This window comes from Carcharhinus amblyrhynchos, chromosome 4, assembly GCF_965287045.1.
Source record: "Carcharhinus amblyrhynchos chromosome 4, sCarAmb.v2.hapA, whole genome shotgun sequence".
NCBI classification, from domain to species: domain Eukaryota; kingdom Metazoa; phylum Chordata; class Chondrichthyes; order Carcharhiniformes; family Carcharhinidae; genus Carcharhinus; species Carcharhinus amblyrhynchos.
Window position 1 is genome coordinate 46,211,469 of NC_137327.1, and position 25,883 is coordinate 46,237,351.

The 25,883-nt window shown below is 41.0% G+C and overlaps 1 protein-coding gene across 3 annotated transcripts in view; it reads right to left on the minus strand.

The window, feature by feature from the left end:
• pskh1 (protein serine kinase H1) overlaps window positions 1-25,883 on the minus strand; it is a 54,813-nt gene that overhangs the window by 11,849 nt on the left and 17,081 nt on the right. The window contains exon 3 of one of the 3 annotated variants that reach the window (XR_013886477.1): window positions 6,213-6,362. The exons of 1 other annotated variant lie outside the window; for it this stretch is intronic. Coding sequence is in view for 1 of the 2 variants with exons in the window: in XM_080187082.1 (XP_080043208.1) it covers window positions 6,291-6,362 (72 nt within the window). In the remaining variant the exon portion in view is untranslated. Of the gene's footprint in view, window positions 1-3,348; window positions 6,363-25,883 lie in introns of those variants that run through there. One more of the 3 variants, XM_080187082.1, reaches the window with a different exon arrangement.

The following is a 25,883-nucleotide window of genomic DNA, read 5'->3' on the forward strand; positions in this document are numbered from 1 at the left end:
GGAGTGTGCAAATAAAATAATTTATAGATTTGACACTATTTCTAAATTCTAAACTTCTAAACTCAGTTACACCTCCTAGACAGAGCTTACAAAACACTTGCATTTCTGACTCCCTGAGAAGAACATGTAATGAAGGAATCCGCGCTGTGACAGTTTGGCTTAGCGCATTCTCCTTTGATCTTTCAGGTCTGAAGTCGAATCCAGCTCAAGCTGATTAAAATGTTTCTCTCTGCCAATTAAAAGGGTCCCTTGTGATACAAATGCAGATTTTAAACTCAGATGATAATGTGAGCGAAGGATGTTGGGAGAGGGTGAGGGTGGTTGACTCTTAGAACCAGCAGTCAGATGAGCTTTCTCTGCCACCCTAGTTTGCAGGTTGCCCTTGGGCAAGGTGATAACACCCCCTCCCCCAGCACAGGGTTATAAACTCAGAAAGCAAAGTTAGAACACTAAAATGCTATATAGTCAACGTAACCATGTGGATGCGAAATTTGGAATATAAGCAAGACAGTAGGAGATAAGTTAAAGGTAACAGATATGTGGTTTATGAGACATACTTTTTTTTATTCATTCAAGGGATGTGGGCATCACTTTCTAGGCCAGCATTTACTACCCTTCCTTAATTGTCCTTGAGGTAGTGGTAGTGTGCTGCCACTTGAACCGCTGATGTCCATGTGGCATAGGTATGCAAGAAGTTCCAGGATTTTGACTCGATGACAATGAACGAACAGTGAATGGCTTGGAGGGAACCTCCAGGTGGTGTTCCTATGTATCTGCTGCTCGTCCTTCTAATTAGTAGTGGCCTTGGGTTTGGACGGTAGTATCTCAGGAGTCTTAATGAGTTCCTGCAGTGCATCTTGTAGATGGTACACACTGTTGCTACTATGCTTCAGTGGTGGAGGAGGCGGGGTGAATGGCACCCCTTTCACAAACAAACAGAATACTTTGTCCTGGATGTTGTCAATTTTCTTGAATTTTGTTGGAGCTGCACTCATCCAGGCAAGTGGAGAGTATTCCATCACACTCCTGACTCATGCCTTGTCGACGTGGACAGGCTTTGGAGAGTCAGGAAGTGAATTACTAGTTGCAGAATTCCTAGCGTCTGACCTGTTCTTGTAGCTGCAATATTTACATGACTAGTCCAATTCAGTTTCTAGTCAACGATCACCTTCAGGATGTTGAAAGTGGGGGAATCAGCCATGATAATTCCATTAAATGTAAAGGGGCAACGGTTAGATTCTCTCTATTGGAGATGGTCATTGCCTGGCACTTGTGTTGCGCAAATGATACTTGCCGCTTGTTAGCCCAAGACCGGATATCATCCAGATCTTGCTGTATTTGGACATGGACTGCCTCAGTATCCGGGGAGTTGCAAATGGTGCTGAACGTTGTGCAATGATCAATGAACATCCCCACTTCTGACCTGTTGATGGAAGGTCATTGATGAAGCAGTTACAGATGGTTGGGCCTTGGAACTACCCGGAGGAACACCTGCAGTGATATCCTGGAACTGAGATGATTGACCTCCAACTACTACAACTGTCTTCCTTTGTGCCAGGTATGACTCCAACCTGTGAAAAACTTCACCCCCAATTTCCCATTGACTCCAGTTTTGCTAAAACTCCTTGATGCCACATTTGTTTAAATGCTGCCGTGAAGTCAAGGACAGTCACTCTCATCACATCTCTGGAATTCAGCTCTTTTGTCCATATTTGAACCAAGGTTGTTATGAGGTCAGGAGCTGACTGGCCCTAGCAGAACCTAAAATGAGCATCAGTGAGCAGGTTATTGCTAAGCAACTGATACTTGATAATACTGTTGATGACCCTTTCTATCACTTTACTGATGATTGAGAGTCAATTGATGGGGTAGTTATTGGTCTGATTGGATTTGTCCTTTTTTTTGTGTGCTGAACATTCCTGGGCAATTTCCCATGTTGCTGGGTAGATGCCACTGTTGTAGGTGTACTGGAACAGCTTGGCAAGAAATGCAGTGAGTTCTGGAGCACAGATCCTCAGTACTATTGCTAAAATATTGTCAAGGTCCATCGCCTTTGCAGTATCCAGTGCTTTCAACCGTTCCTTTATATCATATGGAATAATCAAATTAGCTGAAGACTGGCATCTGTGATGCTGAGATGAATTATCTACTCAGCACTTATCTTTTATTTGTGATAAATGTGCTGGGCTCCTCCATCATTGATAATGGGGATATTTGTGGAGCCTCCTTCTAATGAGTTGTTTAATTATCTACCACCATTCATGACTGGATGTAGCAGGCCAGATGAACTTAGGTCTGATCCACTGGTTGTGGAATTGCTTAGCTCTGTATCACTTGCAATGCAAGCAATCCTGCATTGTAGCTTTATCAAGCTGACACCTCATTTTTCGATATACCTGACATGCCCTCCTTCACTCCTCATTGATAAGGATTAGTTGGACAAACACACAAGTAATGAAGACGTTCTGAGGAAAACAAGTACACAAGAGAATATTTGCATAGGATCACCAAGACACAACTACAATTCTTCAGAGAGAAAAACCGTAACATGTGGTGGTGACTGGTAAAAGAGGGGAGTAAAGAAGAGGAGGAAATACAGCCATAGTTTAAGAATAAAACAGGAAGAAGATTTGAGGACACCAAAATGTTGGCTACCAATAAGGACCATGACCAAATTGGCTCTATTCCCCCTCCACAGATGCTGTCAGACCTGCTGAGATTTTCCAGCATTTTCTGTTTTTGTTTCAAATTCCAGCATTCGCGGTAATTTGCTTTTATCTTATTTTAAAAGATGGCACCTGAAGAAGAATATGGGTGAGTATAAATGAATATTTCTCTCAAATCATCTATTTCTCCTTGCTAAAACATTAATAAAATGTAAAAAAATCAGATCCTTAATTTTTAAATTATATAAGGACACAGTTTATAATGTTACAGCTTAATACTAAATACTTTGCACATGCATTTCAGAATTCTTTATTCTGTATTTGATGCTTGCTCTTCTGTGTTTGGAAAAAGATGTCTTTTTCAACACCAGGCTCCTTTTCCATTCCTACTTCCCTCTCTTTATCCTGGTCTCTCCAGGAACTGCACTTGCTGTGTCTGGGAGTATGGGTGGGGTCTTGCTCTGAATTCACCACCAATTTTTAACCAGCTGCTGGGAGGCAAATGTGATAACAACCTGCTGTGACCAACATTGTATTTACACCATGCAGGGAAACTACAGATTGCTGTTTGGTACTTCATTATAACAGAATTATAATTCAGAACTTTGATTAAACTTCCCAATGTGCCACAACTTCTTTCTCACACACAGAAACAACTCATTTTATGTTGTTTAAATCTCTTTTAATAAAGCATAAATATTTTGCTAAAATCTTACATCTGCAATTTTTGAAATTTATTTTTTAAATATTTTAAAGGGGGGGTATTGCGGTCAGTGTAATATAAAGGGTAGGAGAACAAATCAGGCAGCATCTGTGGAGAGGGAAATAGAATTAGCACTCAGGTTGAAGGAATTATGCTTCCAACTCTTTTGTACAAGTTGACATAAGCCTCCACAGTATAAGCCATTACGATTGGCTGAAATAGCTTCAATGAAGCCAGCTTGTTTCACATTTAAGAAATAGATTTCAGCTAATCACAAACAAATTCCATTTACAAAGAATAAGTTCCAATAAACAGTAAAATCACATAAAACAGCCAGCCAAATCCGTCAATATTTTGTACAACGTTACCACTCAAACTGCTGGATTGAGCAATCGTTAGAAGCAGCCCCAGTGAATTGCAACAACTTGCATTGATTTACTATCAAAATTCTGCAAGAGCAAAACTTGTCTACAAATTTAGTGATTATGGAGTAGAAACATTCCCAGTAAGTTTCTCCCATACAATTTCACCCTGTAGCCAAAGTATTGATGCCTAAACTGATGCAGAGATTTTGGCTGCCATGCCAGCAAATTGGGTTCCAGTCACACCACAATATGGTGTCATTATATGTAAAGAGCTTTAGTGTTCCTGAGGAGTGGGTAGTGACATTTGCACAATGATGTTCAGAAAGCTGGGAAGGGTGATGCAGAAACAACAGCTGACCACCTGTTCCTGAAATCCTGGTCATTATCGACATGACAGTGAAGAAACATTAAAAACAAATCAAGTAAAAAAAAACTGGAAACAGAGTAAGGATGATATAAATAGCATCATAAGCAAAGATTTGTAAATGAATCAGGAGTGGTGGGGATAAAATGCATTATAACATAAATAATAAGAATGTCTTGAGTTCAATATATCGGTGTTCTCTGTTCTGCTTTTTTAAAATGTTGATTATCAGCTTCCAGATTTGTGAAAGGTCCCTGTAAAAAACATTAACTTGTTTAATCGGGAGCTCTGCTAAACCTGCATAAAGCTACGGTTAGGTCACAAGTAGAATACTCTATCCAGTTCTGGGTCACCACACTTTGGAAAGGTAAAGTGAATCTTTGAGAGGATGCAGAGGAGATTTACCCCACCTCCATTTCTCATATACATGCTGCCCCTCAGCAATGCCACTCAAGATCACAAAATTTGTTTTCACATGTATGCTGATAACTAACTCTACTTCAGCACCATCCCTCTCAACCCTTTCAATATTGCTAAATAATAAGACCACTAATCTGACATCCAGTACTGGATGAGCAGGCATTTCCTCCAGTTAAATACTAGGAGGATTTAAGCCACTGTTTTAGTCCACATTCTAAAATCCACACTGGCTACAGATCCATGCCTCTTTCTAGCAATGGTCTAAGCCTCATTTTTGGTGTCATACCTGATGAATGCCCAATCACATATTCATGCCATCACTAAAACTGCCCCAATTCCAAATCCATAACATCGTGCAACTTTGCCCCTCTCAGCTCATCGGCTGCTGAAGCCCTTTTTTTTTGATACCTTCAGACTTGACTATTTCAACACATGCTTAGTCTCTCACATTCTACCCTTTGTAAACTTGAGATCACCCAAAACTCTAATGCTCCCATATCTTAACTCACAGCAAGTTCCATTCACTCAATTGCCCTTGTGCTCTCTCATCTTCACTGGCTCCCAGTCAGGCAACATGTTAAAATTTTCATCTTTGCTTTCAAATCTCTCCATGACCTTGCACCTTCCTATCTCTACCTCTGAGATATCAAAACTCATCTAATTCCAGCTTTCTGAGCATTCCTGAAATTAACTGCTTTAGCATCGGTGGAATCCGTTAGTTTTGTGGGACCTGAGCTCTGGAACTGCTTGGCTACACCGCTCTACCTCAATTTCTTCCTTCAAAACTGATTTCTTTGATCAAACCTTTGGTCATCTGAACTAATACCCCTTTATTTAGTTTGGCATTATAGTTTGTTTTATAAATGCTTTATTCCTTGGGATATTTTGTTGAAATTTTGAGTGTTACAGCATTTCCTGTGTTTATTTCAGATATCCAGCATCTGCAGTATTTTGCTTCTTGACTAACAATCTATCTTAGTTTTGCAAAGCCTTTCATAAAATCACATTTTTGTTAAATCTAACAGACTAATATACAAGCGAAAGTAGTACTGAAAATGCTAACATACTGAAAGGATAAAAAGGCTTCATTGACTCAATTAGATTTTTTTTCATAGAAACAGATATTATCTCATTGTGAAAAAACTTGCAATGACTGCCAATAATCTCAGCATGCAGAAGTCCAAATTCAACAAACGGTAAATAGCACTGCTTACAATGAGGTTTCATTTGCTTATGGAAAACCTTTATAACCTATCAATAACATTTGAAATTTATGGCTTTTATGTAAATATCAACGATCAATCCATGTTTAGAGTCAAAACAACAAGATTTAAAATAAAAACATAATCCGGAGTATATTTTTACAAATTTCAGTATGATAGAGGTTGTCTGCATTTGTGATGCTTTTTCCCTCAAGTCCCCTTCAAATCTGGCTCAAATTAAAATGTACACTGGGGGATGCAATATGTCACCTTTATTAGACAGGATATATTAACGGAGACTAATCAGACCTGTAGGATCAATGACTGGTCAAAGTGCCAGTTTAATTATCAGGTCTTTTGATGTCCGGCTTGAGAATATCCCCAGCTTATTCCCCCAGTGACTCTCCACACAATTTGGCAGGGAGTTGAGGATAGTTAATGATATCATGCAGCCATTCATCTTGCCAACTGCTTAGTTTTTTGCATGCCCACCCAATTTTTTAATCTGTGTTTCTGGTTCTGCAACCTGAGACCTCAGGAACTCCATCTAATTATTTGTCTGCAACTCCTTTAATGTTCTGGATAGTCCATTTCAGTGATTAAAAGATGACCTTCACGCAGTTGATGTTTCCACTTGCGGCACTGGAACAGAAATAAACAATTATCTGACACACAGATTTTATTTAACTGTTCTGCAGTCTTTGCTATAACCTTCGCTCTATGTAGCGCCCAAGGACTTTTTATACACAATACCCTGTAGTATAATGCTGAACAAAAAAATTCAAAACACATACCATGTCCACATCAGCAATATAAACCAGATGCATACTGGTCAAGCTCATTTTCCTTTATTTGATGACTGTCAGGGTTTTAAATCTGGAATTTAATCCAAGGTTTTCACTATCTTGGTTATGTTATGGAGAGAAGGGGGATTAATTTAAACAGTCCTGATTCTTCCTCTGACTACCCATCTTTAAAGAGAATTTTTTTAAATCTCGATTTCCCCCTATTATAAGTGGTGCCATGTTTTTCCCGGCCCTTAAAATTTGGAGTGTTCCAATCCTCAACGAATAGTTTGCACAACAAACTCAAGGTAAGACAAAATAAAAAAAGGGTTAGTTTATTTTAACCCACACACGCACGCGCACCCTTTTGCACTCATATGATACAAAGAGGGATAAGGGATAAAATACATACTTCACATTGCTCAGAAATCTCCAGGAGCTAGCATGTGATCAGCTGGAGCCATTTTGTCCGTCCAGCAATTGTCCATTTATAAAAGCAGAGAAACATTTTCTTTTAAAAGTAGCCTGGCTGTTTCAGAGATGTATTTATATATATATTCATTTTGCCCTTTTTCTTATGTGATCTGAGGGAAGGCAGAATACGAAGGGCAGAGGTATACAGGCATTCTGTCATTCATACCAGCATATCAAACACACAGTTAGCAGGGAGAATGGCAGTTTCCTTGAAGTTTAAACCATAGGTTGGGGCATCTGCAAGAACCCGGTCCAATCCAGGGATTTGGAGACTTTCCATGACTTGGACAGTATTTGAAACTCAGCTGACTGGTAAAATCTATCCAGTGCTAAAATTCTGATTTCAGTTCCCTTTGTTGGGGGTCAGACATTCCAACTTCCTGATTAAATATCTTCAAAAAGTGTAAATCTGGTTCAAATTTGGGCAAGTCCCTCATGAAAGGAGCGTTTGTTCAGGGACTTTATGGGCATCTTTCTTTTAAAAACGAAAAGAAGGTTTCAGATAGCCAGACGTCCGGCTCCTCCAATAGGGGTGCGGGCTCTCTTCTTTTCAAATTTTCTGGATGGGTCTGAGGAGTGTCTGTGGTCCTATTTAACTTGGGAATCCCTGGAGAATCTGTTTCAGATTGTAAGGGTCTTTTCCAAACTTGGTTTAATTTTACTTGCCTGGCCTTGTTCTTGCTACCTTCAAGCAGCTCTCGCCCAAGATCTGTGGGGGCTATCCGACCATTTTGAGCTTCTTGACCATCTCCAGTTTTCTGCCCTACTGCAGAATTCAGCTGCTTGGTTGCAGTTCCTTAATTTTTTTTCTGGCCTAATCACATCCTTTTTCAATCCAGGTAGCTTTCCTGGAGCTACATTATCTCCCCGCAAGATAGCAAATTCCCTCATCTCTTACTGGAATTCCCTCTCTGCTTCTTGAGCATATTTTGCTGATGAGCCTACGTGCTCTCCAGTTCTCTCTCTCTAGCCTCTGCTCTACTAGCCATTTTGTGGCCAGGGTAGCTCTTTGGAATACAGGTCCCCAATCACTGTTTGGTTCTGATTCTTCTACCTTTCTGAATCAGGACTTCTAACTTCTCTGAATTTGGAGTGCTTCAAAGGTAACTTTAACGAGTATTTTTCTGGCGACAAATCTTGATTCTCTCAGACTTTCAGATGCTCGGGTTTCATAAGTTAGTGCTTCCATACCCATCTGTGTAATATAAAATTTACCATGTTGCTCTAAAAAAAACTGTGGTATATTACTATTCTTTAAATTAGCTCCAGCCACCACATTTCCCTCTTCTGGTTACCAATTAGCACTTTTCTCTTTAATTCGGCTTGCCTCTTAATTTAGACTCTGGTCAAATTCAAATCGGACCAATCCTGGATTTGAGCTCCCAGTTTCTGTTTTGGACAGGAGCGGGGGGTAACTTAAACAACCCTGACTTCTCCCCTCACTACGTGCCCATAAACAGAAAGGTGCTCGTTTGATTTCCCCCTTTATAAGTGGTGGCATGTTTTCTCCAACCCTTAAATCTGGAGTGTTCCAATCCTCCATGACTAACTTGTACAGCAAACTCAAGGTAAGATAAAATTAAAGGTGTTGGTTTCTTTTTACACATGCACACGCACACATCATACACACATAAATGCAGGAGAGAGATTTTGCAACGTCTGCTCCTTTGCACTCATACAGTTCAAACAGGGATAAGGAGGCTCAGGGCCCGACCACTAAGCAATACAAGTTAGGGTTTTAAGTGTCTCCGGAGTTGAGAATCCAAAGTCTAATAAAATGCTTCTTCAAAGGAGAGGTTGGCTGTTGCAGGGTGACCCATCTTTCCAGAAATGAGACTTCCATCTGGAGGAGAAAGCATGTGGAGTTAAGTTAGTCTTGAAAGAGCAAGTTCCAATGTTCTGGTAGTTCACAGTCTTGATGAGGAACCAGCATTCTTTTTACTGCCACTGGCTTGATGGTAAGGTGGTTTTAATGCAGGCTGCTTGCCTGGAGCTACTGTTTCTCTGTGGAATTCAATAGTGACTTCCTGAGTTTAGGTCCAGAGGGCAATACTGCAAGTTGTAGTAGCTTGGAGGAGGTCATGTGACATTCCCTCACTTCTGCTAGAAGTTGGTGGCACAGTGGTTACCGCTACTGCCTCTCAGTGCCACAGACCCGGTTCAGTTCCAGCCAACTGTGTGGAGTTTGCATGATCTCCTAGTGTCTGTATTGGTTTCCTCTGGGTGCTTCAGTTTCCTCCCACAGTCCAAAGATGTGCAGATTAGGTGGATTGGCCATGCTAAATTGCCCTTTAATGTCCCAAGATGTGTAGGTTAGGGGGATTAGTGGAGTAAACATATTGGGGGATGGGGATGGGAGCCTGAGTAAAATACTCTGTTAGTACAGACTTCAGCCAAATGGCCTCCTGATTTGATTTGATTTATTATTGTCACATGTATTAGCATACAGTGCAAAGTATTGTTTCTTGCACACTATACAGACAAAACATACCGTTCATAGAGAAGGAACCAAGACAGTCAGAATGTAGTGTTACAGTCATAGCTAGGGTGTAGAGAAAGATCAATTTAATGCAAGGTAAGTCCATTCAAAGTCTGACAGCAGCAGGGAAGCTGTTCTTGAATCGGTTGGTATGTGACCTCAGACTTTTGTATCTTTCTCCCGAAGAAAGAAGGTTAAAGAGAGAACGTCCAGGATGTGTGGCGTTCTTAATTATGCTGGCTGCTTTGCCGAGGCAGTGGGAAGTATAGACAGAATCAATGGATGGGAGGCTGCTTTACGTGATGGATTGGGCTATATTCACGACCTTTTGTAGTTCCTTGCAGTCTTGGGCAGAGCAGAAGCCATACCAAGCTATGATCCAACCAGAAAGAATGCTTTCGATGATGCATCTGTAAAGGTTGAAGAGAGTCGTAGTTGACATGCCAAATTTCCTTAGTCTTCTTAGAAAGTGGAGGCGTTGGTGGGCTTTCTTAACTATAGTGTTGGCATAGGGGCACCAGGATAGATTGCTGGTGATCTGGACACTTAAAAACTGGAAGCTCTCGACCCTTTCTACTTCGCCCCCATTGATGTAGACAGGGGAATGTTCTCCTTCTACGCTTCCTAAAGTCGATGACAATCTCCTTCATTTTGTTGACATTGAGAGAGAGATTATTGTTGCCTCATCAGTTCACCAGATTCTCTACCTCATCATTGTTTGAGATCTGACTACTACGGTGGTGTTGTCAGCAAACTTGAAAATCGAATTGGAGGGGAATTTGGCCACACAGTCTTGGGGGAAAAGTAGTGGAGGGCTGAGAACACAGCCATGCGGAACACCAGTGTTGAGGATGATTGCGGAGGAGGTGTTGTTGCCTGTCCTTACTGATCGTGGTCTACGAGTTAGGGATTTCAGAGTTGCAGAGGAGGTGCCAAGGCCCAGGCCACAGCGTTTGGAGATGAGTTTTTTGGGAATAACAGTGATGATAGCTGAACTGTAGTCAATAAATAGAAGTCTGGCATAGGTGTCCTTGTTATCTACGTGTTCCAGGGTTGAGTGCAGGGCCAGGGCAATGGCATCTGCTGTGGACCTTCTACATTGTAGGGATTCTATGAACAGGCTTCCCAGGGTTGGAATCTTGAGATGTTTAATAGGAGTCAGGATTCCTTTTCTTTCTTGGAGAGACTGGTTTCAGATCCCTCCTGTTGAAAGCCATTGTGTGTTGGTAACATTAAAGTCATTAGCATCTGTTAGAGACTAGAAGTTGCAAACAACTGTCTTTGTTCATAGCTGTCTGGAACAAACATCTCATCTGCAAGACCATTATGTTGGCCTGGGTGGATGCAGGTCTGAAGATAACCTTTGTTTACCTTCAAACTGCCCAGAGACCTACAAATGCCACCATGTGAGCTTGGCAGCTCACTTGAGAGCCATTTTGTCAGTCCAGCAATTGAAAAAGAGATTAATAATTTTCTAAGGTAGTCCAGCTGATGGCGATGTATTTATTTTTTTCTTCCTGCCTTGCAGGACAGCTATAAAAAAAAACTTTGATCACCACTTTAACATTTTCTGCTCTAAGGAGACCAACCCCAGCTTCTCAAGTCTCTTTATATAACTGAAGTCCCTCTTCCCAGGTACCATTAGTGTAAATCCCCTCTGCATTTTCCCCGAGGTCTGTTATTATGTTGTTTATCTCATTGCTGTTTGCAATATAAAATAGCTGCCACTTTTGCTGCTGCACTTCAAAAGTAATTCATCTGCTATAAAGTCCTTTGGATGTCTTGAGGATGTGAACGATGCTAATTAACTCCAAATTATTCCCTACTTTCTAACCGTTTGTGCTCACTAGCCCTTTAATCCATGCTTTCAGTCAAAATAATTAGGGATTATAATCTTTCATCAAGTACACCAATAAAGTTCTGGATCTTGTACCTCTGGTAGCGAGTCAGTAAAAACAATATACACCTAAATTTAAGGAAAAACTTCTGCAATTTTCCACTGACCTCCTAAGAAAAATCAGGATTGGGAATATGTGCACATCATCTCAGTGGTGTCAGTTATTCTGTTATTAGTATAGCCCAACAGTCCTTACTCAGGGGCACCATTGATATAAAACAGTGTCTTTTCCCAAGGTACGCATTCTGTCTGCGCCTCCACAGAAGTCCATCAGGAATTCTTTGTCCAAAAATAACAAAAAAGACAGGAACAAGTTTTGCAACATGAACAGTTGAAAGGGGGATAGTTCCTCACCAGCTGTGAGGTCTTGTTGGGGCATACCTACAAACTCTACACCAAACCACCCACCCACCTCCCTGCAGTGCTATTACTCATATTAGCAACAAGAATAAAGGACATCACATTGTATGTACCACCACTGTAAATGCAAAGATTACAAGAAGAAAGAAAATAGGTAAATATCGCACTGCCCTAGTGGTATACAACCTACCCAGTGCACCCCTCAATGCTCTCAAGCTCTTTCATGATATTAAACCACTAGGATTCAATTTTGGAGATGGGGGGAGTATACTTTGGTGCATGCCCAAGAGTGGTGCGAGAATCTTTGGCTGATTAGCCTTTTTTATAATTGTGTCAATCTCCTATATTCTCCTTGGCTGAATACACAATGGCAGTCACTGCTTTGAAAATCCTGGAATACAAGTTATGCGGCTCTGCCTGTAATATCCTGTAAGTGAGGGCATACACCATTATGCCATATACTCATTGCTTTATCTTGTTACCCTGTTTTCCCCCATTCACTGAAACACCTGTTTCACTGTTTGTATCTTTGTAATGAATAATCCAAATAACTGTGGTGTTCACTTGACTCTTTCTGTACATGTGGAATAATGATTACACTGTACTGTACCAATCCTTGAGGGTTTGTTGCATTCTGTAAAAATGAGAAAAATCTTCAATAAAAATATATTTAAAAAAGAATTGGCAAAGCAGCATCGATCATCCAGCGGCTCCACATGATTTGGACATCAACACCATCGACACTGTCTTGAAGCTGTGACTCTACATCAGCACAGTAGTACCAACTGCAATCTATGCTAGCAAGACCATGGAGAGAGCAGCAAAGGTGCTAATATAAGATCCTGGACAAATATGGAGAGACAGCATTATTCAATGAAGTTATGCTACAGGTCAGAGGCAGCTGTGAGACATCGTGATGGAGAGATGTCCAAGAGTGGCAGGGCATATATTTCACAGAAGCAAAGTCTAAATCTAAGTAAATAATTTAGCTTTACTGTATTTTTAAGTCACTTGTCTTATAATGTTACAAATAAAAAAAATAGAAACCACTGGCCCGATTCTCCCATTCCGACGCACGTGTTTTTTGGCACCTCGAATTGGGAGAATTGCATTCCCAACACATGCGCGTCACCCACAGCTGAAGAATAGGCGCAGTTGGGACCACACTGGAGACTAGCGGGAAGACAAGTAAGTGATTTTAATCTGTTTTTAATGTTATTATTGGGCCCAGCTTGGAATTCTCCTGGCCCGATAGCATCTCACAAACTGCCAGAAGTATTTCTGTCTGGCAGGGTTTAGAGTAGCTCCCACTTGTGGAGAACTAGCAGGAGACCCTGCTGGAGTGAGAAGGGGGTAATTGCCCTCTGCCCACCCCCCACCAGGGAGTCAGGCCAATGCCAGCCTGTGCCCCTGGCACTGCTGAAGGGGTAAAGCACCCATGCCCATTGTGGGCAGGGCCTAGAGGGGGTGATCAGGAGGTTTAGTTTGGTCCCATTGCCACTCTGCATTGGGATCGGTCACGGCTGGAGAGGCCAGCGATTGGGCTGGGTCACCGGGGGTCTCCCTCTTTGGGTGGAAGGATCACCGCTGTTGGGGGTGTGGGGCTGGAGATCGGGGAGACCCAGGAATGCTTATGTGGGCCACGAATGGACCGCGGGGGAAGGGGGGACAGCGACGGAGCTCGCCAGCAAACTATGATCTGACAGATTGGGGCCACTGCGCATGCACGGAGTCCTGCAACCATCAGACTCTGGCGTGAATAGGCCCCGCCCCTCAGCTTTTAATAATATTCACAATTGTGACCTCTGCATTGCAGAGTGTGGGAGATTCGGGTCTGAAGTTGAACTGAAAAAAGAAGTATGATTTACACCAGTTTGCTCACCAATTCAGCACTTTTAGGAGAATTGGGCCCCACTTTACTACAAAAAGAACAAAAGATTGGCTTTAAAAATGTTAAAGAAACTTACAGGTGACTTAAAGAAAAACTGCGCACATTTCTAATTAAATAAAATCTTGAGTTGACAAGATGAGGAACAAGTAGATGTAGCTGGAAGAAAAGATTTCGATCTTCCCAACTCTATTTACCTGCGTGGAATTTGGTTCATAATGATTTGTTGTTATACCAGAAATTAGAATATAGCGCCTCTGGTTAAGTCAAGTAAAGTTTATTAGTCACAAGTAGGCTTACGTCAACACTTCAATGTAGTCACTGTGATAATCCCCTAGTCACCAACTCTGGTGCCTGTTCGGGTATACTGAAGGAGAATTTAACATGGCCAAGGCACTTAACCAAGTTAATTGTAGGTTACAATAAACTAAATGCAAGATTGGCAATAGTTAGGAATTGTTAAGACATTTCAACTTTGCAATTTTACTGATAACAATTATTGCATTGATCATTACAAGGTCATGATCTAACCGAAGGAGCCCTGAAGAACAAGTGTTAATGTTCTGTAACAACAACGAAATGAGATAGCCCAAAATTAATTCCAATCATCCATTTTTTTTTGAGAGCATTCACTTTGAAATTGGCTTTTCTCCAATTCAGAATCTGGTAATCTGATACAATATTGAATGGATGACAGTGACATAAAAGGGAAAGAATTACTCTGGTCATTGTTTCCAACTGCATGGTAAATGCATTCAAAAAGGATGGCTTTATGACTTCACTGTTAACTGACCTGGGAATTTTTTCACTAGTCCGCTTTCTCTAATCAAACTTCACTTAATTCACCCAGAATCAAAACACTAGCTCTGTTTTCTCTCCACAGATGCTGTCAGAGCTGTTGAGATTTCCCAGCATTTTCTGTTTTTGTTTCAATTAATTCAAATTGAGTTTTAAAATGTCTTTACTATTTTAATAACATTACTCAATTTGAATTTCTGGATAATTTGAACACTGTAGGCAAAAACTTCAAATTCTCAGGAGTAGACTTAAAAAATCTCTAGAAGAACAGCTTGCCAGTTAAATACAGAGAAAGATGTAATCAATTCCCTGTAATTCTGCTGTTTCTGCAAAATAGCTCACTTATAGCTGCCTGTGCAACACACAATAAAATGTGGCTGGGATCCATAGTTAACTGACAATAAATTGACAAGTGTTGCCAGCCAAATAACTTATGAGCACATGTGAATGTGAGCCATGTTAAGCATTACATATGTGGCTTATTTATTGTAAAACACTAGTCTCCGATATACATTGCAAATTGACAACAGATGGTCACTGTAACACTGAGTTAAAATTAAAATCTTATTCCATAGATTTCCATTCAGTTTACTCGAATAAAATTAGTCCAAAACTGCAGACTGACATCTTGAGTCGATATTTAAATTACTTTTTTACTTTTGTAAAAAAAAGGAAAGTAAGACTGATTTGCCAAAAAAAAATTGATCTCATTTTGTTTTTTTCCTCACTGCCTCTTCAAGGAGCTGAAGGGGAGGTCATTGGGCAGAATAGGACGGTTATAGTGCCTGAAAAGATGCAATATTCCTCCTCAAGACATTCATCCCACTTCAGCCTTCAAAGAATTTGTGTGGATAACTGCCCTCCTGTGATTCACTCCAAGATATTCTTCATGCTTACCATGACAGTATCTATTAGCACATTGCTTCCCGGCCATTATTGAACAAAGAGAAATGCTACTAAACCCAATCCCGTCCATGCCTTTCTTAACCAAGAAGCCACTGATTAGTGATTCGAATGAAAGAAATAGAATTTTAGAGCATAGCAGAAAACTATTCAGTCCATCACATGTGCACTGTCTCCATGAACTAAAGGCTCATACTGTTACATTCCTTTACTCTTTCCCTGTAAATTTTAACTTCCTATTTTTAAACGTCTTTGTTAGAAGCCAATATAGACTCAGTTTACACAATTGGGTCTGACAGGGACATTCCACGTCTTAACTTTATGCATTTAAAAATGTTCCCTCTATGTCTCCTTAATTCATTCAATGATCTTCAATGTGTGCACCAACTAATTGACCAACTTGGAGCTTTTTTTCTTTTTAACTTTACATCTACCCTTCATAATTTTGAATACTGGCATTTTATCTTCCCTTAACATTTGATATTCTAATGAGGAGTCCCCATTTTCCATTTTATTTTCAGAACTAAAGTTTCTCATGTCTAAGATCATTTTAGAGAATCTTTTCTGTGTTTTTTTTCCATGGCCTTAGTATCCTTTCTAAAGGTGGATGCTTAAAACAGGACAGTATGCTAACTGCAATTAAACTTATCATTCATCTACCACATTCAACATTCAGGTTATAAAGATATCTTCCTGACTGAGCACTTATGCCCCTCGTCACACTCTACCTTCATGACTTCAAATTTGATATTGCGTCTCCATATCTGAATTCAGGCCATGAGTGGTTCCTACTGTATCCTAAGTGGCTTAGCAAGTTACCCTGTTGTAGACAACAGCCAAAATATTCATAAGAAAATTGGTATTATCTATTGCTAATGACCCAGGTAATATATCAGGAAAAGCGTGCTAATCTCAGGGCATTTAACCTTTCAAAGTCCTCTTACCAAACTAGACATCCCCATCCCTGATGATGTCCTGTCCCATCAGCATGTCAGATGATTCAAAGAGTGGAGGATGAATGATATACAGGTGCAGTGACCTTGGTTATCACTTCTGTAGGTTCATGCTTGATTCTTCAGTTTGACTTCAGACCTGATGAAATCTTATGGTTTCACGTCTAAAAATGTTAAGGAAATTTGATCACCATCTGAAGTCATGTTTAAAATCATCTGATGGAAATTTTGGGGAGGGAAAAAGGGACAGATGCTATTTTTGATGGGGGAGCATTCAATGTAAGAGTGGCTCAGTGGTAGCAGGTGCGACCAAGATGTCCAGGTTTTGACAGACAAAACTGAGACCACATCTCTGCCAGGTTGTGTGAAAACCAACACAAGGAAGTAACTAGCTTAACTTTGTTCTCACCAATCTACCCATTGCAGATGTCTGTTGAACGAACTGCACAATTATGAAGAGAACTATTCTCCGCTGTAAAGGACATTAAGTGTGTAGCATGGCATGACCACTATGCTAAGTGGGATAGACGAAGGGGCAAACCTAGCAGCCCATAACTGGGCATCTCTGACAGATTGTAAATGCTGGCTTTCAAGATGCTGGTGATTGGAGGACAGAGCAGTGGGACATGGCTTTTGCTGCCTGACAACTTCCATATTGAAGGATGTGTGGACTATTGGGGTCAAATCTCTACTACACCCACTCTAAATGACCTTAAAAAGTGCCATCATTTCTTTTCATGACTACTTCCTTTATCGTTAGCCCTTTCACTTCTACTATCACACACTGAAAAAAAGGCAAAATGCTAATTTATTATCTCACTGTTCTTTTATACACAAGGATTTCCTTCATCATTTCTAATTGGTCCTTTTTGTTTTTACATTACTCACTTGTACTGCTTTTATAAAAATCCTTTTTTATTTGATGCTGCCTTCCAGACTTTCAAGTGATTTCTTAGCCTGTTAAATCTTTGTTACTTTCATTTCTGTCCATAAACAGTGGTAAGCAAGAAAACTATTAAATATTAAAATAGCAGGATGCATTTGTTACTTAAAAAAAATTCTCTCTTCAGCCTTTAATAATGTGAAGGAAATAAGAGAAAGATGAATTATTTTCTACTATGCCTCTCCATTGAAAGATATAGAATTTTTAACACAACAGAAAAAGAATTGGATTGTACATTGGCTTTTGTTTTGAAATCGCCAATTCGCAGTTAAGGTCATCTGAAATTCTTGGATTAGATATTAATTGAGTGCAGTAGAGCTTTTACATAATCAAACTCACAATCCTAAATTATCCATAAACTTGACTACACTGCTCCGGCACTTACTGCAAAATTATTTATTAACAGAATATTAAGGTCAGAGCATTGAAAGTACTGGAGTAGGAGCTCCCACGAGTGCAATAGCACACTCTTAGGGGCTTGTCTTAAAATTTAAAAAAAAATACACAGCCATGCTCCAAAGGTCTTCTATTTGTAATGTCAACAACAATAATTTGTACTTATATAGCATCTTTAAAAGAAGGTCCCAAGGCATTTCACAGGAGCATTATCACACAAAAGTTGATGCCAAAACACAAAGGGGGTTACTAGGTCAGATAACCAAAAGCTTGGCTTTTAAGGGGTGTCTTAAGAGGAAATCATGGAAGACAGATTTAAGAAGCAATTTTCAGAGTTTAGAGTCTGGCCAGCTGAAGGCACAGTTGCCATCAGTGGAGAAATCAAAATTGCAACAACCCCCTTCGAAAGGCCAGAATAGGTGGCACTGATATTTCATGGGGATTTGGTGGTGGTGATGGAGGATTTGCCATGTCCCCAGTTAGCCTGGATTACTGATTCAATGACACTACCGCTACACTGCTACAAGAACTAGGAAGGTGAAGTCATGGAAAGATATAAAACGAGGATAAGAATTTTCTTAATCTGGAGCAAACAGAGTTCAGCAAGGATTGATGTGACAGTTGAATGGAACTTGGTGCAAGGTTTGGGAGATCTTAAATTTAGAGAGGCAAGAAGATGGGAGGCTAACCAAGAACATATTTGAACAACTACATCTGCAGGTAGCAAAAATATGGATGAAAATTTCAGCAAAGGAGATGGGGCTGGGGAGAAACAGGCAATATTATGAAGGTAGAAATAGGCTGTCTTGGTTGAGCCTCAGACAGTTGCCAAAGAGAAGGATGGAGTTAGTGGTTATGGAATGGAGTTTGTGATGGGAACTGAAGACAATGGCTTTAATCTTTCCAGAATGTAATTGGAGGAAATTTCTGCTTGTCCAGTACTGGATTTTGGACAAGCTGTCTGACATTACATAATAAGAAATAGGAGCAGGAGTAGGCCATCTAGCCCTTGAGCCTGCCCCGCCATTTAATAAGATCATGGCTGATCTGTCGTGGCTCAGTTCCACTTTCCCGCCCTCTCCCCATAACCCTTAATCCCCTCTCTTATCAAAAACCCATCAACCCGCGTCTTAAAAATATTTAGCGAGGCAGCCTCCACCACTTCAAGGGGCAGAGAATTCCAGAGATTCACCACCCTTTGAGTAAAGAAGTTCCTCCTCAACTCCGTTCTAAACCGTCCCCCCTTTATCCTGAGGCTGTGCCCCCTAGTCCTACTGTCTTTTTTTGAGCGGGAAGAGTCTCTCCACCTCTATCCTATCCATCCCATTCATCATCATATACGTCTCAATGAGATCTCCCCTCATTCTTCTAAACTCTAACGAGTACAAGCCTAGTTTATTCAGCCTCTCCTCATAGCTCAACGCCCTCAACTCCGGTATCAGCCTAGTAAACCTCCTCTGCACTCCCTCCAAGGCCAAAATATCTTTGCGCAGGTGCGGCGCCCAAAACTGCACACAGTACTCCAGCTGCGGCCTCACCAATGCCCTATACAGCTGCAGCAAGACCTCCCTACTTTTATATTCAATCCCCCTCGCTATGAAGGCCAGCATCCCATTCGCCTTCCTGACCACCTGCTGCACCTACAAGCTGGGTTTTTGCGACTCATGCACAAGGACCCCGAGGTCCCTCTGCACCGTCACCTGCTGCAGTTTTTTGCCCCGTAAGTAATAGTCCTTCCTACCATTATTCCTACCAAAGTGGACCACCTCACATTTGCCAACATTAAATTCCATTTGCCAGTTCCTGGCCCATTCGCCCAGCCTATCTAGATCCTTCTGCAGACTCTCCACACCCTCCGCACAATTTGCCGTTCCCCCAATCTTGGTGTCATCAGCAAATTTCGACACCCTACACTCGGTTCCCTCCTCCAGATCATCTATATAAATGGTAAAAAGCTGAGGCTCCAGCACCGACCCCTGGGGCACTCCACTAGTCACCATCCGCCAATCCGAATAGCACCCGTTGACCCCCACTCTCTGCCTCCTATTTGACAACCAATCCTCTATCCACGCTAACACCCTACCCCCAACTCCATGTCCCTCGACCTTCTGCAATAACCTCTTGTGAGGTACTTTGTCAAACGCCTTCTGAAAATCTAGAAAGACCACATCCACCGGCTCTCCTCTATCCACTGCCCTAGACACATCCTCATAGAACTCCAGTAAATTTGTCAGACACGACTTCCCTTTAATGAAACCGTGCTGCGTCTGCTCTATCAAGCAATTCCCTTCAAGATGCCTTGCAATTTCCTCCTTAATGACAGATTCTAACATGTTACCTACCACAGACGTTAAACTAACCGGCCTATAATTCCCCGCCTTTTGCCTGGCACCCTTCTTAAACAACGACGTAACATTAGCCGAGCTGGGTGTCATCAGGAAACATGTGGAACCTGATGTAGCCTTTTGCAATAAATATATGTAAATACAACAAGTATTTTAACAGTTAAGACAATTTAATGCAGATAACAAAAATGTCCTGCAAAAAATGACTATTAGTTCTCTGATATCAAAAGTACAGAAATTATTAAAACACTAGTAACACATAATAAACAGCAATCTTAACATTTCAAGCAGTATATACCTTTTAATTGAACCAGATAATGCAAAAGTGATCAAAAAATGTTCAAAAAAGTAGAATTATGTACCTAGAATAGTCATCTTAATTTTGCAAGGGTTTGCATCCTCCAGAAATTGTACAAATATATCTTTGCAATATCTGAGGAAACTACTTGTGAAGAATGGACATGGAAAGGTCATGACTTTACAGACATAAAATTTTCATCTTTGCTTTCAAATCCCTCAATTCCTGTCCCCCCTGCCCCATTCACACACCCCAGCCTCCATCGCCATAATCTCTTCCTGTTAACATTCCCTTGAAATACCTGCATTCCTCTTATGCTGGCCTCTTGAACATCCCTGATTTTAATTACTCTACCATTGGTGGTCGTGTCTTCAGCTGTCAAGGTTTTAAGCTTTGCATTTCCTTTCCTAAACCTTTGCACCCCTCTACTTCTCAATTCTCCTTTCAGATGAACCAGCCTATTTGACCAGGCTTTTGATAGTCTAAACTAAGATCTCATAGGCCTTGTGTCAAATTTTGTGCTATAACACACCTGTAAAGTGTTTTGGTCTACTTTACAAGTTGTGTTCTTTAAACTAAGGTTGTAATTATTGCTGTATATGAACTCATAAAACACAGAGCCGGCACTGTTACATCAAGCTATTAGAGCCAGAAGCTAACCATCATCCTTTAAACTTTGCTCCCATAAGATCTGGAGGGAAAGATGGATAGGATTAGGCAGCGTGCAGGAAGGATTAAACAGATGAACGTACAGTTATATAACTGACCTTTCTATTTGCTCTGCATCCTCCACATATACCAGCATCATACCAAATCAGCAGGAATTTGGGCAGAGCCATAACACCAACTGGCAAATTCAAAATCCTGATTCTGCCTAATCCAAAACTATTTTAAAAACGTATGGGCCTACTAGTTGTGATCCATGCGTCAAAGTGTTGGACATCCATTATAAGATACATTTGCACTGGTTCTGTGGGATTTAATCAAACAGTATATCTCCAGAGATGGAAGACTCAAATCTACAAACCTTCGCCTGTCTACAATCAAATCCATGAACCTTCGCCTGTCTAAAATCAAATCCATCACCCATCATCTGTCTATAATCAAATTCATCTTCTAGAATATCTCCACGTTCAGGTATGATAGTTGACCCTTGCAAGTGTGGAATCCTGCTGTAATGCCCAAACTCTGCAAATGACAGTAAGTTACTGGTATAAGCTTTGTCTTTCAGCATACATCATTTGGATAGCAGGAGATCAGGGAGAATGAAGGAAATCTGTACAAAACTCTGTTCAGGAGAGGCAGTCTTGCTCTTTTCTTAAGTAAAAAGACAGAAGCTTATGATAAGAGAAAAATAGGTTTATCTACTGGCACTGCAGCTCTTGAAAATATCCTGAACCATCTTCATGTGGATTGTTCCCACATGAAAGTGAACTATGAAATTTAGCTATGCCATGTTATTTACTAAGGCTAAATGCTAAGAGAAGCACATATCTAAAGAAAAGATGCCCTCTGATAATGCACAGCAGCCAAGTGTTGTAGGTCGAACATGCACCAGTTTGCTCTGCACTGTAATTGGAAGCTACTTTTATTACTCTTAGGGGCAGCACGGTAGCACAGTGGTTAGCACTGCTGCTTTGCAGCTCCAGGGACCTGGGTTCGATTCCCAGCTTGGGTCACTGTCTGTGTGGAGTTTGCATATTCTCCTCATGTCTGCGTGGGTTTCCTCCGGGTGCTCTGGTTTCCTCCCACAGTCCAAAGATGAGCAGGTTAGGTTGATTGGCCATGCTAAATTGACCGTAGATGCATAGGTTAGAGGATTAGTGGGTAAAATATGTACGGATATGGGGGTAGGGCCTGGGTAGGATTGTGGTCAGTGCAGACTCAATGGGCCGAATGGCCTCCTTCTGTACTGTAGGGTTTCTATGATAGTTGCAACTACCTGATGTGGCATGTGCTCAAAACTTTATTTGCCCAAAAACTTTCCATCCAATCCTCTTCAGGATTTGTTACTTAGAAAAAGAAATTGCCTTATATTTTCCATTCTACTATGACAATGTCACATGCAGGGCAAAAGTTGTTTGACATTTAGTCATTGGGAAAGTTACATCACACTGCAGCTGACATGGACAAGATCCTCATAGGGACTGTTGGGCAGGAAAGAAAATTGATCCAACTGACTTCTCCCTGGTTAGAACATTTACCACCAAGTTAGGATATCACTAGATTAAGTTTCACACTAGACATCATCAAGGCAGACATTTCTCCGCAGCACCATGGGAGGAGATTTTTAAAAATGGCACCAATTAAAGAAAAGTAAAAAGTTCCCCCAGTATCTATGCCATGTTTTACCCACAGTTACCACCACCAAATTAAAATAATAGGTCATTCATTCAACTGCTGATTATAGGATTCTGCTTTTACAAAACAAATGTCAATTCTATCTGCATAATATTGGCTCTAATTCAAAGAAATTCCAGGGCCATCTTTAACATAGCTTGACACGTTTTGGAGAGACAATGACGAGGAACCATATAAATGCATGTCATTGTTTTTAATGATTTATTGATAAACCTATAACACATTAAATGCTTAGCTTTATTTTTATATAACTATAAGAGAAACAAATTTATCTCCCATGCTAAGTATGAGGGAAACATTAATGATACAAGAAACATTTTGTTTAATATCTTTCACCTCAGCATATCTCAAAGCATTCCACAGAAATGAAATTATCTTTAAAAGAGTCTGTTTTGCAAGCAAATGTAGTAACCAAAGGTCCCACAAAGAGGAAATGTGTGGAATAATTAGATAGCTTTTTCTGATGGGAGTGGAGACAAGAGCTGAAAGGGATAGTAGGTGAGGGGAGGAAAGGGAAGTGCAAGAAGATTCAAAGAAATCATGGCTAGGGGAAGAATTCACTTCATTCTCCAGGGAGCAAAGAGTTGTACAAGCATTGCTGAACTTGCGTTTTAATTAGAAGTTCTCCCAACGTTTGAGGAGAAGCTGACTACGGGCAGCATGATAACACAGTGGTTAGCATTGCTGTGCCAGGGACCTGGGTTCGATTCTCAGCTTAAGTCACTGTGTGTGGAGTCTTTCCTCCAGGTGCTCCAGTTTCCCCTCTCATTCTGAAAGACGGGCTGGTTAGGTGTATTGACCCGAACAGGCACCGGAGTGTGGCGACTAGGGGAATTTCACAGTAACTTCATTGCAGTGTTAATGTAAGCCTACTTGTGACTAATAAACAAACTTCACTTTACTTTATGTGTACACAATATATTTTGCAGTATCTGCTTCAGTTTTGCAATATCTATTTCCTTTGCCAGACTGTCTCGAACCAGGACAGAAAGTCTCAGAGGAGGAGGCAGGTAATTTATGACTGAGATGAGAAAGAACTTCTTCACTGAAGAGTGAGGGAATTTTTGGGATTCACTGCTCCAGAAGGCTGTGGAGGTTCAGTCATTCAGCATGTTCAAAACAGAAATCAAAAGATTTCTAGATAATAAAAATATTAAGGGATACGGGAGCGTGTGGGGAAAATGGCATTGAATGGTGGAGCAGGCTCAAGTCTTTCTTTGAGGCAGCACAGTGGTTAGCATTGCATCCTCACAGTGCCAGGGAGTCAGGTTTGAATCCAGTCGCGTGACTGTGTGGAGTTAGCACGTTCTTCCCATGTCTGTGTGGGTTTCGTCCAGATGGTTTAGTTTCCTCCCACAGGCCAAAGATGTGCAGGTTAAGTGGATTGTCCATGCTAAATTCTCCCTTAGTGTTCCAAGATGTGTAGGTTAGATAGGTTAGCCACAGGGGTTACAGGTTTATGGTGGGATAGAGGGCCTGTGTAAGATACTCTGTCAGAGTTGATGCAGACTCAATGGGCCAAAGGGCCTCCTTCTGCACAGTAGGGATTCTATGATTCAAAGGGGCTGAATGGCATACTCCTCCTGTTGCCTGGTTTCAAGGGTGTTGGCTATAAGGAGAGGCAAAATAAACTAGGATTGTTTTCACTGGAAATATGGAGGCTGAGGGGAGACCTGGTAGAGGTCTACAAAATTCTGAGAGGCATAGACAGGGTAGATAGTCTGAGACTTTTTCCAAGAGTGGAAGTGTTAGTTACAAGGGGGCACAAGTTCAAGGTGAGAGGGGGAAAGTTTAAGGGAGATGTGCGGGGGAAGTTTTTCATGCAGAGAGTGGTGGGTGCCTGGATTGTGCTGCCAGAGGATGTGGTGGAAAAGGCACATTAGCAACATTTAAAAGACATCTGGATGGATACATAAATAGGGAGAAAATAGAGGGATACAGATCGAGGAAGGACAGAAGATTTTGTTTGTTTAGTTAGGGCATCATGATCAGCACAGGCTTGGAGGACCGAAGGGCCTGTTCCTGTACTGTACTTTTGTTCTTATTTCCTATGTTCCTAATACAGGTTTCACCAGATCTTGGCTGGAAAAATTATCTTGGGAATCTCACTTCTGTTCCACAGTGACAAATATAGTGTTCCCAGCTACTACAGAGAACTGATTTAAAAATTCATTTACTGCTTATAAAACTTTACCATCAAGTCATAAGAAGATTTGAGAAGCTGAAGGATGGATGTGGGTGGAGGTTGAGGGGTGACCTGATAGAAGTCTACAAGATTATGAGGGGCATGGAGAGAATGGATAGTCAGAAGCTTTTTCCCAGGGTGGAAGAGTCAATTATTAGGAGGCATAGGTTTAAGGTGCCAGGGGCAAGGTTTAAAAGAGATGTACAAGGCAAGTTTTACTTTATACTGAGGGTGGTGGGTGCCTGGAAAAAGGTAATGGAAATGGATACTACAGTGACTTTTAAGAGGGGCTGGACAAATACATGAATAGGATGGAACAGAGGGAGATGGTCCCCGGAAGAATAGGAGGTTTTAGTTCAGCCTGGCAGCATGGTCAGTGCAGGCTTGGAGGGCCTGAGGGCCTGTTCCTGTGCTGTAATTTTCTTTGTTCTTTGATAACTCCACTGGAGACAAAATCAGGAGATCTCAGGAGTAATGTGCTTCTGCGTTGTCTATTTGAAGTCCCAGAATGGGTAAGGCAGAGGTCAGTAAATTAATAGGATGAATAACCAAGTTGAAATATGGCAGACTGGCCAAACTGGCCAAGAGGAAAGTGTTAAATGAATTAAGTGTCACATTTCTGTCAGGAAAGCACTTCAGCCTTTAATTACCCACGGGGTGTGTGCCCAGACAGGATATACTCTGAGTTACCATGAGCACAGCATGGGCTGTAGAAAGGTTTTCAGCATTGAGTACTATAATAATGTATCTTGAAGCAATCAGTAACTCAGCATGGAACTGCCCAACTGAATCCATGGGAAAATTAATAAGAGAGCTAAATTGATAAAAATCATAAAATAACTCATCCAACACTAGATATGCACAAAGTGGTCTTGTCCAGGTACTTACTGTTCACTTAGATGCACTGGTGCACAACATTTCAGTCATACAGTCATATAGTTGTGATAAGATTTAACTTCACCAGAGGAAATTCTACTGCCTCAAGACTCCAATGCTTACTACTCCCAGAGTAAGTTTTAAATAGTCCCAGATCAATAATTCCAGATGTGCTATGACAGATGATGCAAAGCAACATGTTTCTTAACCATTATGCTCAGT